At 30.3% G+C, this 15,621-nt stretch overlaps 3 protein-coding genes and 1 pseudogene across 3 annotated transcripts; all 4 read left to right on the forward strand.

Moving 5' to 3' along the window:
- The first annotated feature begins 367 nt into the window (after positions 1 to 367).
- On the forward strand, positions 368 to 2,374 carry LOC107416049 (cinnamoyl-CoA reductase 1). The gene is made up of 6 exons (XM_016024496.4): positions 368 to 509; positions 808 to 977; positions 1,141 to 1,326; positions 1,481 to 1,643; positions 1,744 to 1,945; positions 2,074 to 2,374. Exons 1-6 carry the CDS (start codon positions 389 to 391, stop codon positions 2,222 to 2,224), a joined length of 993 nt encoding a protein of 330 aa, XP_015879982.3. The 5' UTR covers positions 368 to 388; the 3' UTR covers positions 2,225 to 2,374.
- Positions 2,375 to 4,886: 2,512 nt separating this feature from the next.
- On the forward strand, positions 4,887 to 6,876 carry LOC107419790 (cinnamoyl-CoA reductase 1-like; annotated as a pseudogene).
- A 766-nt stretch (positions 6,877 to 7,642) lies between these two features.
- On the forward strand, positions 7,643 to 9,686 carry LOC112491992 (cinnamoyl-CoA reductase 1). Its single transcript, XM_048475158.2, is given in 6 exon segments — positions 7,643 to 7,696; positions 8,395 to 8,455; positions 8,458 to 8,579; positions 8,762 to 8,924; positions 9,025 to 9,226; positions 9,364 to 9,686. Coding segments are annotated over 6 exon segments (735 nt in total). The 3' UTR covers positions 9,497 to 9,686.
- Positions 9,687 to 11,951: 2,265 nt separating this feature from the next.
- Positions 11,952 to 13,933, forward strand: LOC107419792 (cinnamoyl-CoA reductase 1). The gene is made up of 6 exons (XM_016028601.4): positions 11,952 to 12,270; positions 12,352 to 12,521; positions 12,649 to 12,834; positions 12,975 to 13,137; positions 13,314 to 13,503; positions 13,644 to 13,933. Exons 1-6 carry the CDS (start codon positions 12,036 to 12,038, stop codon positions 13,777 to 13,779), a joined length of 1,080 nt encoding a protein of 359 aa, XP_015884087.3. The 5' UTR covers positions 11,952 to 12,035; the 3' UTR covers positions 13,780 to 13,933.
- The last annotated feature ends 1,688 nt before the right edge of the window (positions 13,934 to 15,621 follow it).

Genomic DNA, 15,621 nt, shown 5'->3' on the forward strand with positions numbered 1-15,621 from the left:
TTTATTGAGTTGGCCCTCTGCCTCTTATGCAGCCTATTAAAAGTTTATTCACTTTGCTCTTGCTGGAAACGCAAATGGGCTAGTCAATATCAGTTGCTGTTGCCGACTCTGTGAGCCAAAGGGAAACCGTGGCTTTCTTATATGTATAATTTAATATTCCAAAAAGGCACCATTTCTACTATTAATATAGCATTTTTATTTATATCCAATTTTAAGGGATATTGTGGTCTTCTAGACGACACATGCTTCCATTTTGGTGGCGGACTAACTAATAGTGAAGTTATTGGTAGAGGGTGGAATATAATTATATAAATACATATATATATATATATATATATATAGAGGGAGAGAGAGAGAGAGAGGGGGTAGGTGAAGCTATGAAATAGTAATGGCTCTGCATCACAAGGGCAGTGTTTGTGTGACGGGCGCTGGTGGCTTCGTTGCTTCGTGGGTTATCAACCTTCTCCTCTCTAAGGGCTACCTTGTCCACGGAACTGTTAGACAACCTGGTATTGTATTTTTTTCTTTTTTCTTTTTTTAAGCTGAAAGACAACCTGGTATTGTTAATTTCCATTTATTCTTCTCTCTTCCTGACCCCTTTCTCTCTTAATTTGTTTCCATTTACATCCCACAAGTTGCCACTTCCTATTTTACGGATGTGTTTGAGCTTATATTTCCCATTCCCTTAATTTGCCCAACAAGTTGAAGTTCTGGCAACCAACAATGAATGGAAAAAAAAAAAAAAGAGAGATTAATTTCGAATATTTATCTTAATTGTGACTTCTTTTGCTTGCAATTATTGTGCAGAGGATGAGAAGAATGCTCACCTGTTTAAACTTGAAAGAGCAGAGGAAAAGCTGAGACTGTTCAGAACCGATTTGTTGGACTATGACTCCATGCTTTCGGCGATTGAAGGCTGCGATGGAGTTTTCCATGTTGCTAGTCCAGTGCCTTCCACCACTGTTCCAAATCCTGAGGCATGCATGCATGAATCCTAATTCACTGTATATTAATATATATGGGAGTTTTCCTTGGTCTTTCAATCAATTAATTCACATCATATAGTGACTTTATTTTTGAAAAAACAGTTTTATGTTTGCAGTAGTCTCAATTATATATCTTAATTTGATCTCTTTTCAGGTAGAGGTGGTGGAAACTGCTGTGAAGGGCACACTTAATGTAGCAAAAGCATGTGTTGAAGCAAAAGTCAAGAGACTAGTTTTTGTGTCATCTGCTGCTGCAGTGGGTATGAATCCCAAGTGGTCTGCGGGTCAAGCTTTGGACGAAACATGTTGGTCTGATAAGGACTACTGCAGAACTATTAAGGTAGGTGAAACTTGAGTTACAAGCATTAATTAATAATGCTGTGTATGCACAAGAATATCGTGATCTTGACATCTCTATATACATATTTATAGATATATAGATATATTTGCAATTAGTGAATGGTGTAATTTCATTTCTTTTCCGGCCTGCACAGCACTGGTATAGTCTTTCTAAAACAGAAGCAGAAAGTGAGGCTATGGAGTTTGGAGAAAAAAATGGCCTTGACGTTGTAGCTGTTTGTCCCAGTCTTGTTTTGGGGCCGATTCTACAGACCAATGTAAATGCAAGCAGCTTGATTCTGCTTAAACTTTTTAAAGGTATGTAGCTTAATTTGCAGAATTTATTTGGATTGAAGTTGGAGGAATAATATACATATATGTATATTATAGAAAATTCTAATAAGCTCAATTATTAAAGGAGGAAATGATGAGAGTGAGACAACATTGGAAAACACGGAAAGGAGGATAGTGGATGTACGGGATGCAGCTGAAGCAGTGGTTATGGCATTCGAGAAAACTGAGGCTCAAGGAAGATACATATGCACCTCACATCCAATCAAGACAAGCCATCTGGTAGATAAGCTCAGGATTATATATCCACATCCCAATTATCCCAACAAGTAATTAAGCTAGCTGAATTAATAAATTCCCATTCAATATATATTTATATATATTGAACCAATGGTTCAGATATATATTGTGCTAAACCGTATATTTGTATGTAAATATAATGTGTATGTATTGGCAGCTTTTTTGATGTAGAGAAAGATATAAGACTCAGTTCCGAAAAGCTGCAGAGGTTGGGTTGGAGGTTCCGAGCATTGGATGAAACTCTTATGGATTCCTTGAAGAGCTATCAGGATGCTGAACTTTTGGATAATGTCATACATGCTCTGTAATAATATGCCAACTCTCTCACTCTCCTACTACCCTCACACCCAGCTTAATTTTAATGGCGATTGGTACATCAGCACTACGAGACCAACGTTGGTGCAACCCAAGTGAGAAATAACATTTTTCTATTCCAAAAATAAAAATTTGAATTTCTATTTTTCTACCAATTACATGCATATATACATCATTGAGTGTTACAACGGGCAGCGTAATTAATCAATGGCGATGACATCATGCATAATTCAAGCCATTCATTCGTCATGCAATTATACATTTTATTAAAACAGGGAAGGGATCCGGATCTGGTGTCATTACAATTATCCAAACAATCTGATCCAATCCACGAATGTGGCCAACAAAATCAAAACTGAACAGCCCTTTAATAGACCCTCCTGAGTCCTCATATATACGTATATATATATATATATATATATATATATGAATGACTTGGGTAAATTACCTTAAAATTACTTAAAATGTCATTGTGCGATTTCAGTTTGAAATTTTAATTTGTATGAATTAAGTTCTGAAGTTTCAAAATAATTGTAAATTAGTCAAATTTGTAATGGTAGTATTAAAATTGACTGTGTTCGTATAGTATGATATCATAATTATTTTTTAAAAACAATAAAAAATATTTTAAAAAATACATTTATTATTTTTTTCATTTTATATTTATGGTATTTTATTTGTGAAATTGTATCCATTTCTCTTTTTATTTAAATTAAAATATCCACAATCATAATTAAATATTTTTGAATCTAAAATTAGATAAAAAAAATTAAAATAAAATTGGCATTTTTAGTCTAATAAAAATAATTTTATTAGATCAGAAATTAACAATAATTTTTTATGCCCAAATAAAAAAATTAGACCAAAAATTTGAAAATAAAAAGAAAAATTTTTGATCTAATTTTTACCATAATTCATTTTTCAGACATAAAAGTAATTTTTAAAAAAAATAAAAAATTATTTATTAGTTTTTTCATTTTGTAGACTAAAGTGGTTTGATTTTTCCATTTTTGAAAAATTTGACCAAATAAATTATAAACCAAGATAGATATGGAAATGAATTGTGGTATATTTTTCCATTTTTGAAATTTTTTTTCCATTTGATCAGAAAACAAGCCATTCAAAATGGAAAAGGAAAAAATAGAACAAAAATTATAACAAAAAAGAAAATGAAGGCCATTTTTCCATTTTTTTTTATTTTGGTCTATTTTAATTAATTTTTCCATTTTTTTATTTTTGGCCTCCATTTATTTTATAAAATGGTCGAATTTTCAATTTTTTTAAACAAGTATTTTATAAAAAATTTAATTTAATTTATAATTTTTGGTATAATAAATTTATATTTGTTAGACGAAAAATTTCAATTTTTTTTAATCTAATATTAGGTCAAAAAATATTTAATTATAATTGTGGATACTTTAATTTAAAAAAAAAAAAGAATTGAAAACAAATGTAATTTTTTTCAAAATTTTTTTAAAAGAAATTATTATTTTTTTAATTTTTGGTGAAATTTTTATCTTGGTATTTTGGCCTTTCTTTTTTAATTCTGGGCTTAAAAATTATTTTTAATTTTTGGTCAAATAAAATTATTTTTATTAAATCTAAAAATTCCAATTTTATTTTAATTTTAATTTTTTATTTAATTTTGGATCCAAAATATTTAATTAAGATTGTGAGTATTTTAAATTAAATAAAAAGGAACGGATATAATTTTTCAAATAAAAAATTATATATATAAAATAGAAAAATAACAAATGTATATTTTCAAAAAAATTTAAACATTTCTATTTTTAAAAAATAATTATGACATCTTAGCACTATAAATTTTAACATCACTGTTATAATTTGAATTAATTTGTAACGGTTTTAAAATTTCAAGATCTAAATTGCACTAATAAAAAATACAACATAAAAAATATTATAATTCTAAAACCTCAAAAATATTAAAATGCAATTTAGTCTAAATATTTGAAATAAATAAATATGAGACAGAATGTTGCGGTGGCAATTACCAAAAACAGTGACAAGATTTTTTTTTTTATGTTAATTAAGAAGATCTTCAATAATAAATATGAATTACTATTTATATAATATAAAAATTGATATTATTTAAATTTAAATAATATAAATATACAATTAATTTAAAAGTATTATCTAAAGTTAACGTGCATAAAATGTATGTACAACTATTAATTAATTAAATATTTTTATAGTTTATTTTTTTAAATCAATTTGTTAAAAAATATTTTATATTTTAAAAAAATTTAAATATTGACAAACTTTTCAAAAGTAAAAAATTATAATAGTGTTTTTTTTTTTTAACCGTATCAACATTTATTTTATTTTAAATAATTATTTATTTCTTTAATATGATAAAAACAATTAATAATAAACGAAACTATTAAGGTGCAGTATTGTTAAAGTTTCCTTTTTTTGCTTATTGCCTGGTACGTAGCAAATTTGTTTTGAATAAATTCAAATAAAAAAAAAAAAAAAACTGGTTTTGTATAAATAAAAAAATCCAAAGCCGATAAGACGTATGATGAGCGAAAAGTCAAACTAAGCAGTGAAGTTAAAAAAAAAATAAATAAATAAATAAAATTAAAAAATAAAATATATATAAAATATGCATATCCTCACTGAGCAGGGAAGAGCCAAGGGTCAATAAACAAATAAAAGAAAAACCAAAACAATATATATATAAATATATATATCCCCTCTCTCTCTCTCTCTCTCTCTCTCTCTCCAACGAAAATCAAATTGGAATGGCATTGGATTTGGATACGGAGAGGCAGCAATGAATGAAGGGGTATGTGTTACAGGGGCAGGAGGATTTGTTGGCAGCTGGCTTGTCAATCTTCTTCTCTCCAACGACTACTCCGTCCATGGAACTGTCAGAAATCCCCGTATGTATCATTCTCCTCTTTGTCTTTTTATCCAACCAATTTTGTCTCTCCGGATTAATTCACTGCCGCTTTTTCTTGCAGAGGATACCAAGAATGGTGCCTTGTATGAGCTTCCCAAAGTTTCTCAGAATCTTAAACTCTTCAAGGCAGATGTACTTGATTACCATTCTCTTGGTCCCGCAATTGCAGGCTGCCACGGCGTCTTTCATGTTGCCAGTCCTCTACCGTCTTCCACTATCAAAGATCCCCAGGCAACATTGAATAATACCCTTGCTACTACTTTTCATACTTAAAATGTCTTTTTTTTTATTTATTTATTTTTTTATGGTAATAATTTGAACAAATTAAGTCAATTAATTAATTCTGAAGAAATTAACCAAAGTGCAGACAGAAATGGTTGTGCCTGCAGTAAAGGGCACATTTAATGTTCTAAAAGCTTGTGTGGAAGCAAAAGTAAAGAGAGTTGTTGTTGTATCCTCTGTAGCTGCTGTTATTATGAACCCCAATTGGCCCAAGGGTCAAGTGAAAGATGAAACCTGTTGGTCTGATAAACAATACCTCAAATCAATTCAGGTCTTAGATCATTAATATCCAGACCTATTGTTATTCTTTGTTCTGCAATCTCTCTCACTCTAAATTAAGCTGAACCACCATAAAAATAATGGTTTCTACGCCCGTCTCAATCCAATCCTGCAGACATGGTATCATCTTTCAAAGACAGAAGCTGAAAGTTTGGCCTTGGAGTTTGGCAAAACAAATGGACTTGATGTTGTTAACTGTTTGCCCTTCCCTTGTTTTGGGGCCAATTCTGCAGTCTACACCAACTTCAACAGCTTTGCACTTCCTTAGCCTACTCAATGGTACTTGTAGCTTGTAGATGCACATCTCTTTAGTTATGCACCTTTTTTTTTTTTTTTTTTTTTATGTGTTGGTGGATGAATTTAAGGCGTATCTTTTTTATAAAGTTAATGGTTCCTGCAATGTTGCTGTGGGCATATCGTATATTTGGTAAATATTTGGGCCTGTGGGTATCATATAGGAGAGTACAAAACATACCAATTAATGCATTGGTTAGTAGTGGACGTCCGTGATGTAGCTGAAGCACTGTTGATGGCATACAAGAAACCTGAGGCAGAAGGAAGATACATTTGCACTTCACACTCAATCTGGTTGGATGATCTGGTCGGCAAGTTGAAGAATATTTATCCCGACTACAACTATCCCAAACAGTACTCAGCTAACTTTCATCTCCCTTTTTTCTATCATCCACTTACTTCCGGATCTTTTCCATCTCTATTTCCTTTATAATTATACATTTGTTTCTTTACTTTTTTATTTAATTACCATACCACCCGGTTCTTAAAACAGTGTTACCTTTTTTACTTGTATATATATATACATACATACATATGTATTGGCAGCCTTAGTCGAGGGGATGGAGAAGAGGATCATAAGCTGAGTTCAGTAAAATTACTGCGGCTGGGTTGGAGTTTTCGGCCATTGGAGGAAATTATCGTTGATGCTGTTGAAAGCTACAAGAAGGCTGGACTTTTGGATTAACAAATAGTACTAGTTCCCAACTATATTATGGTCTTTGACAATTTATAATATATTATGGTCTTTGACAATTTATAATATATTATGTTCATGAAAGTCAATAATTTAACATGAATCTATGTACTCTATCAATTAGATGTATTCCGTTGATATCCTTGGAAAGTATTCTTTTTTGGACTTAAGTCACTTGCCTAAAACTATATGATTTTGTTATCGAAATTAAGTTGCTGTGGGATCTGACCCTTCTCCCATATTCATCCCCTGTGGTCTTGTCATCTGTGGAGGTATTGGGTTTTCTTTTGCCCTTTGACCCTTTCACTAAAATCAGTCATTTCACCTTAGGCCTGTGTACGTTCTTTCTAGATTGCTGATTGACAGTTGTCCTGATTTTGACCTCTGGTTCTAATCAATAAATATTTAACTTTTCGGGAATTACTGAAAAAAAGGGTGATATTACAAAAAGTTAAATTTCATACTAATAGATTCTTCAATCATTACGACTTGAGAAATTTTGGCCTTCGGTTGTGCTTTAAATGCAATCTTAGCTACCAACAAAAAACAAAAGAAAAAAAAAAGAAAAAAGAAAAAAAAAAAGATTATATATAATAATGGATGGATTTGGTGGACATGTTTAAGACCAATAATTCAAACTACATATATTTACCCCAAAAAAAAAAAAAAAAAAAATTCCAAACTACATATAAAACCGCAAAAGGTTATATATATAGCACCTTAATTTCCTCTAGGAAATAATAATAATAATAATAATAACAAACAAACAAACTATAAAACCATGGATAGGCAATGCATAAAAGTATAGTACTAATTTGACTGATTATTATGTTTTGTAAGACAGTTTCGTTGAAGTAGAGGAAGAACTAAAGTTGAGTTCGAAGAAGTTGCTGAATTTGGGATGGAAGTATAGACCATTAGAAGAGAGTATTGACGATGCTTTTAAGAGTTATGAAGAAAAAGGTCCTTTGGGTGAAGACTGGTCGACTGGTTTAAGTTCCCGGAAAATAAAGTCACAAAATAAGAATAGCTAATTACATAATATGCTTGCCAATATTAATGGTTTATAATTAATTATCAATGAAAGTCAATGTTTCAATTATGATTAGATTGAAGTTATTTAAGATATTACAGTCTGCCAATTTTAGTAAAATGGGAGTATCCAGTTTTTTTTTTTTTTTTCCGTTAAAAAAAAAATATTTCCTAATAGTATCATAGTTATTAGACCGTAGTCCTGCGTCATGTGGCATTACTGCATGATACTATATGAAACAATAAAGTGGCTTGGCAAAACTCAAATCTTAATTTCCAAATCCGCATATATGAAGACTGAATAATTTTCTTCCGCTAAACTAGATTATCGAATTATGTTGTGTTGTATGCATCGAACAAATAATATAATGTAGCAGATTTTTTCTCATCTTTATAGGGATCATTATTAATATCTTATAGTTTTTTTTATTCTTTTTTTTTTTTAAGAAAAAGTAATAAAAGAAAAAGTCAAAAAGAGTGAATACATGACTGTTTTCCAAAAGTAGTAGACTAGTTGAGGCATGCATGAATCCTATGGGAGTCTTCCTTGGTCCTTCAATCAATTAATTCATATCATATAGTGACTCTACTTTTGACAAAACAGTTTTATGTTTTTAGGAATCGCAAGTATATATCTTAATTTGATCACTTTTCAGGTAGAGGTGGTGGAAACTGCTGTGAAGGGTACACTTAATGTAGCAAAAGCATGTGGTGAAGCAAAGTCAAGAGACTAGTTTTTGTGTCATCTGCTGCTGCAGTGGGTATGAATCCCAAGTGGTCTGCGGGTCAAGTTTTGGACGAAACATGTTGGTCTGATAAGGACTACTGCAGAACTATTAAGGTAGGTGAAAGTTCAGTTACAAGCATTAATTAATAATGCTGTGTATGCACAAGAATATCGTGATCTTGACATCTCTAGATACATATACATATATATATATATATATATACACATATATAGATATATAGATATATTTGCAATTAGTGACCGGTGTAATTTCATTTCTTTTCCGACCTGCACAGCACTGGTATAGTCTTTCCAAAACAGAAGCAGAAAGTGAGGCTATGGAGTTTGGAGAAAAAAGTGGCCTTGACGTTGTAGCTGTTTGTCCCAGTCTTGTTTTGAGGCCGATTCTACAGACCAATGTAAACGCAAGCAGCTTGATTCTGCTTAAACTTTTTAAAGGTATGTAGCTTACTTTGCATAATTTATTTGGATTGAAGTTGGAGGAATAATATACATATATGTATATTATAGAAAATTCTAATAAGCTCAATTATTAAAGGAGGAAATGATGAGAGTGAGACAACATTGGAAAACACGGAACGGAGGATAGTGGATGTACGGGATGTAGCTGAAGCAGTGGTTATGGCATACGAGAAAACTGAGGCTCAAGGAAGATACATATGCACCTCACATCCAATCAAGACAAGCCATCTGGTAGATAAGCTCAGAATTATATATCCACATCCCAATTTTCCCAACAAGTAATTAAGCTAGCTGAATTAATAAATTCCCATTCAAAATATGGCTATATATATATATATATATTGAACCAATGGTTCAGACATATATCGTGCTTAACTGTATATTTGTATATTTATATATGTGTATGTATTGGCAGCTTTTTTGATGTAGAGGAAGATATAAGACTCAGTTCTGAAAAGCTGCAGAGGTTGGGTTGGAGTTTCCGAGCATTGGATGAAACTCTTATGGATTCCGTGAAGAGCTATCAGGAAGCTGGACTTGTGGATTAGGAATAATATCATGTAGGATAATGTTATACATGCTCTGCAATAATATGCCAACTCTCTCACTTTCCTACTACCCTCACACCCAGCTTAATTTTAATGGCAATTGATACATCAGCACTACGAGACCAATGTTGGTGCAACCCAAGTGAGAAATAACATTTTTCTATTTCAAAAATAAAAACTTGAATTTCTATTTTTCTACCAATGACATGCATATATACATCATAGTGTTACAAAGGGCAGCATAATTAATCAATATATATATATATATATATATAACTTGGGTAAATTACCTTAAAATTACTTAAAATGTCATTGTGTGATTTCAGTTTGAAATTTTAATTTGTACGAGTCAAGTTCTGAAGTTTCAAAATAGTTGCAAATTGATCCAATTTCTAATAGTAATGTTAAAGTTGACGGTGCTGATATCAGTATGATATCATAACTATTTTTTAGAAATAAAAAAATATTAAAAAAATACATTTGTTATTTTCCATTTTATATTTATGGTATTTTACTTGGAAAATTGTATCCATTTTTTATTTAAATTAAAATATCCACAATCATAATTAAATATTTTTGAATTCAAAATTAGATAAAAAAATTTAAAATAAAATTTGTATTTTTACTCTAATAAAATAATTTTATTAGATCAGAAATTAAAAATATTTTTTTATGCCCAAACAAAAAAAATTGGACCAAAAATTTGAAAAAAAAAATTGATCTAATTTTTACCATAATTCATTTTCAGAAATAAAAGTAGTTTTTTTAAAAAAATTAAAATTATAAAAAAAAATTAAAATTATTTATTATTTTTTCATTTTGTAGACTAAAGTGGTTTAATTTTTCCATTTTTGAAAAACTTTTGACCAAATAAATTATAAACCAAGATAGATATGGAAAAGAATTGTGGTATATTTTTCCATTCGACCAAAAAATAAGCCATTCAAAATGGAAAAGGAAATATTTGACCAAAAATTATAACAAAAAAGATAAAATGAAGGCCATTTTTCCATTTTTTTGATTTTGGTCTATTCTAATTAATTTTTCCATTTTTCTATTTTTTGCCTCCATTTATTTTATAAAATGGTCTAATTTCACTTTTTTGAAAAAAATATTTTTAAAAAAATTTAATTTAATTTTTAATTTTTGTTATAATAAATCTATATTTGTTAGACGAAAATTTTCAATTTAATTTTTTAATCTAAGTTTAGGTCAAAAAATACTTAATTATAATTATGGATACTTCAATTTAAATAAAAAAAGAATTGATACAATTTGCAAAGTAAAAAACCATTCATATAAAATGGAGAAAAACAAATGTTTTTTTTTCAAAATTTTTTTTGAAAACTTAATTTTTAAAAAAAAAAATTATTTAATTTTTATCTTGGTATTTTGGCCTTTCTTATTTTAATTTAATTTTTTATTTAATTTTGGATCCAAAATATTTAATTAAGATTTTGAGTATTTTATATTAAATAAAAAAGGAATAGATATAATTTTTCAGATAAAAAAACCATATATGTAAAAATGGAAAAATAATTTAAAAAAAATTTAAATATTTTTATTTTTATAAAATAATTATGACATCATTAGCACTATAAATTTGAACATCACTATTAGAATTTGGAATAATTGTTAACGATTTTAAAATTTCAATATCTAAATTGCACTAATAAAAAATCCAACACAAAAAATCGCATAATTCTAAAACTTCAAACTATTAAAATGCAATTTAGTCTAAATATTTGAAATAAATAAATATGAGACAGAATGCTGAGGTGGCAATTACCAAAGACAGAGACAAGTTTTTTTTTTTTTTTTTTTTTTTTTCATGCATAACAAGCTAGTTGCCTGTAATTATAAAATATATTAATATAAGTAATTGTAATGCCGGTTGTTTGATTCTTTGAATCTATCCTACAGTTGAGGAATTCCGAGATGCCAAGACGACTAATCCCTACTCCTGGGTCATCGTCATCGACGATGGATCTATTTCGTCCACATGTTTGTCCTTCTCCTGGTCCTGGGTCTTCCAAGAGGCAAGACTTTGTTAATCAAGTTGTCGAGTGCGAGTCGGTGTATTTATTGAGTTGGCCCTCTCCCTCTTATGTAGCCTATTAAAAGTTTATTGACTTTGCTCTTGCTGGAAACGCAAATGGGCTTGTCAATATCAGTTGCTGTTGCCGACTCTGTGAGCCAAAGAGAAACCGTGGCTTTCTTATATGTATAATTTGATATTCCAAAAAGGCACCATTTCTATTATTAATATAGCATTTTTATTTATATCCAATTTTAAGGGATATTGTGGTCTTCTAGACGACACATGTTTCCGGTTTTGGTGGCGGACTAACTAATAGTGAAGTTATTGGTGGAGGGTGGAATATAATTATATATATATATATATATGGGGAGGAAAAAAAAAAAAAAAAAAAAACTGGTTTTGTATAAATAAAAAAATCCAAAGCCGATAAGACCTATGACGAGCGAAAAGTCAAACTAAGCAATGAAGTGCAAAACAAACCATCCATAAAAATAAAACATGCATATCCCCACTCAGCAGGGAAGAAAAACAAAAACAATATCCTCTCTCTCTCTCTCTCTCTCTCTCTCTCTCTCCAACGAAAATCAAATTGGAATGGCATTGGATTTGGATACGGAGGCAGCAATGAATGAAGGGGTTTGTGTTACAGGGGCAGGAGGATTTATTGGCAGCTGGCTTGTCAATCTTCTTCTCTCCAAAGACTACTCCGTCCATGGAACTGTCAGAAATCCCCGTATGTATCATTCTCCTCTTTGTCTTTTTATCCAACCAACTTTGTCTCTCCAAATTAAGTTACTACCGCTTTTTCTTGCAGAGGATACCAAGAATGCTGCCTTGTATGAGCTTCCCAAAGCTTCTCAGAACCTTAAACTCTTCAAGGCAGATGTACTTGATTACCATTCTCTTGGTCCCGCAATTGCAGGCTGTCATGGCGTCTTTCATGTTGCCAGTCCTATACCGTCTTCCACTATCAAAGATCCCCAGGCAACATTGAATAACACCCTTGCTACTTTTCATACTTAAAAATGTCTTTTTTGATTTGTTTTTTATGGTAATAATTTGAACAAATTAAATCACTTAATTAATTCTGAAGAAACTAACCAAAGTGCAGACAGAAATGTTTGAGCCTGCAGTGAAGGGCACATTGAATGTTCTAAAAGCTTGTGCGGAAGCAAAAGTAAAGAGAGTTGTTGTTGTATCCTCTGTAGCTGCTGTTATGATGAACCCCAACTGGCCCAAGGGTCAAGTGAAAGATGAAACCTGTTGGTCTGATAAACAATACCTCAAATCAAGTCAGGTCATAATTCATTAATATCAACACCTATTATTACTCTTTGTTCTGCAATCTGCATCCTACAATCGTATCTCTCACTCTAAATTAAGGTGAACCACCATAAAAATAATGGTTTCTACGCCCGTCTTAATCCAATCCTGCAGACATGGTATCATCTTTCAAAGACAGAAGCTGAAAGTTTGGCCTTGGAGTTTGGCAAAACAAATGGACTTGATGTTGTGACTGTTTGCCCTTCCCTTGTTTTGGGGCCAATTCTGCAGTCTACACCAACTTCAACAGCTTTCCTCCTCCTTAGCCTACTCAATGGTACTTGTAGCTCGTAGATGCACATCTCTTTAATTATGCACCTTTTTTTTTTTTTTCCTATTATTATTATTATTATTTTTATGTGTTGTTGGATGAATTTAAGGCGTATCTCTTTTTATAAAGTTAATGGTTTCTGCAATATTTGGTAAATATTTGGGCATGTGGATATCATATAGGGGAGTACAAAGCATACCAACTCACGCATTGGTTAGCAGTGGATGTCCGTGATGTAGCTGAAGCACTGTTGATGGCATACAAGAAACCTGAGGCAGAAGGAAGATACATTTGCACTGCACACTCAATCTGGCTAGATGATCTGGTCGACAAGTTGAAGAATATTTATCCCGACTACAACTATCCCAAACAGTACTCAGCTAACTTCCATCTCCCTTTTTTCTGTCATCTACTTACTTCCGGATCCTTTCCATCTCTATTTCCTTTATAATTATATATTTGTTTCTTTACTTTTTATTTAATTACCATACCACCCGGTTATGGATTGGCAGCCTTAGTCGAGGGGATGGAGAAGAGGATAAGCTGAGTTCAGAAAAATTACAGCGGCTGGGTTGGAGTTTTCGGTCATTGGAGGAAACTATCGTTGATGCTGTTGAAAACTACAAGAAGGCTGGACTTTTGGATTAACTAATAGTACTAGTTCCCAACTATATTATGGGCTTTGACATTTTATATAATATATTGTGTTCATGAAAGTCAATAATTTAACATGAATATATGTTTTCTATTAATTTGATGTTTTAATCATATGACTATTTATAGAGTTTGTTTATATCAATAATGGGATTGACTTGTTTATTTAAATTTTTAATAGAATTATTTGTCATTTATTTTTTTTAATATTTCAATTGGTCCATTAAAAAGTATTTATTCTCTTTAAAAATCCAATTGATTTATTGTTTGTTTTATTATTATTATTATTATATTATTATTATTATTACTATTATTTATTAATTATTTTGTATCTATATATATATATATAAATAAATTGAGAATGAGCCATTAGTGATATATACTATTCACATATTGAAGTATCAGGGTTTGTCTATTTGGTGAAAATTTAAAAAAAAAATATTAAAGAATAGTATATCCATTAGGCACTACTGTTTATGTTAATATTATATTCTATTTTACAGGTAGATTTGATAAATTAATTGCTGTATTTAAAAGTTAAAAATTTAATTAAATATAATTTTATAATTATGTGTGAAGATGATGAAATTTTTTTTGGCTAAAAGTGAAGATGATAAAATTATAGTGTTATAGTTGATATATGATTAATTGTTTATTATTATGGTAGCACTAACATTCGATGTATTCCGTTGATGTCCTGGGAAAGTAATTTTTTTTGGACCTAAGTCACTTGCCTAAAACTATATGATTTTGTTATCGAAATTAAGTTGCTGTGGGATCTGACCCTTCACCCATATTCATCCCCTGTGGTATGTCATCTGTGGAGGTATTGGGTTTTCTTTGACCCTGTCACTAAAATCAGTCATTTCGCCTTAGGCCTGTCTACGTTCTTTCTAGATTGCTGAGCGACAGTTGTCCTGATTTTGACCTCTGGTTCTAATCAATAAATATTTAACTTTTCGGGAATTACTGAAAAAAAGGGTGATATTACAAAAAGTTAAATTTCATACTAATAGATTTTTCAATCATTACGACTTGACAAATTTTGGCCTTCGGTTGTGCCTTTAATGCAATCTTATTTAAAAAAAAAAAAAGGATTATATATAATAATGGATGGATTTTATGGACATGTTTAGGAGCAACAATTCAAAATACATATATTTACCAAAAAATAAAAAATTCCAAACTACATATAAATACCCCAAAACGTTATATGTATAGCACTATAATTTCCTCCTAGGAAATAATAATAATAATAATAATAATAATAATAACAAACAAACAGTTTATAAAACCATGGATAGGCAATGCATAAAAGTATAGTACTAATTTGACTGATTATTATGTTTTGTAGGACAGTTTCAGTGAAGTAGAGGAAAAACTAAAGTTGAGTTCAAAGAAGTTGCAGAATTTGGGATGGAAGTATAGATCATTAGAAGAGAGTATCGATGATGCTTTTAAGAGTTATGAAGAAAAAGGTCCTTTGGGTGAAGATTGGTCGACTGGTTTAAGTTCCCGGAAATAAAATCACAAAATAAGAATAGCTAATTACATATATATGCTTGCCAATATTAATGGTTTATGATTAATTATCAATGAAAGTCAATGTTTCAATTATGATTAGATTGAAATTAATTAAGATATTACTGTCCGCCAATTCTAGTGAAAAGGAAGTATCTATTGTGTTGTATTGTATACATTACAAATAATATAATATAATGTAACAGGTTTTTTCTCATCCTTTTGGGGATCATTATTAACATCTTATAGTTTTTTTATTCCTTTTTTTTTTTTTGAAAGGAAAAGAAACAAAAGAAAAAGTCCAAGAGAGTGAAT

The sequence above is a fragment of the Ziziphus jujuba genome, chromosome 5, assembly GCF_031755915.1.
Source record: "Ziziphus jujuba cultivar Dongzao chromosome 5, ASM3175591v1".
Taxonomy (NCBI): domain Eukaryota; kingdom Viridiplantae; phylum Streptophyta; class Magnoliopsida; order Rosales; family Rhamnaceae; genus Ziziphus; species Ziziphus jujuba.

Bases quoted from the DNA above. Each gene is read 5' to 3' on its own strand.
- LOC107416049 (XM_016024496.4), top strand. From the start codon at position 389: ATGGCTCTGCATCACAAGGGCAGTGTTTGTGTGACGGGCGCTGGTGGC. The intron at 1,644-1,743 runs GTATGTAGCTTA...CAATTATTAAAG, and splicing joins TCTGCTTAAACTTTTTAAAG to GAGGAAATGATGAGAGTGAG. The intron at 1,946-2,073 runs GTAATTAAGCTA...ATGTATTGGCAG, and splicing joins CATCCCAATTATCCCAACAA to CTTTTTTGATGTAGAGAAAG.
- LOC107419792 (XM_016028601.4), top strand. From the start codon at position 12,036: ATGCATATCCCCACTCAGCAGGGAAGAAAAACAAAAACAATATCCTCT. The intron at 12,522-12,648 runs GCAACATTGAAT...ACCAAAGTGCAG, and splicing joins CCACTATCAAAGATCCCCAG to ACAGAAATGTTTGAGCCTGC. The intron at 12,835-12,974 runs GTCATAATTCAT...CCAATCCTGCAG, and splicing joins AATACCTCAAATCAAGTCAG to ACATGGTATCATCTTTCAAA.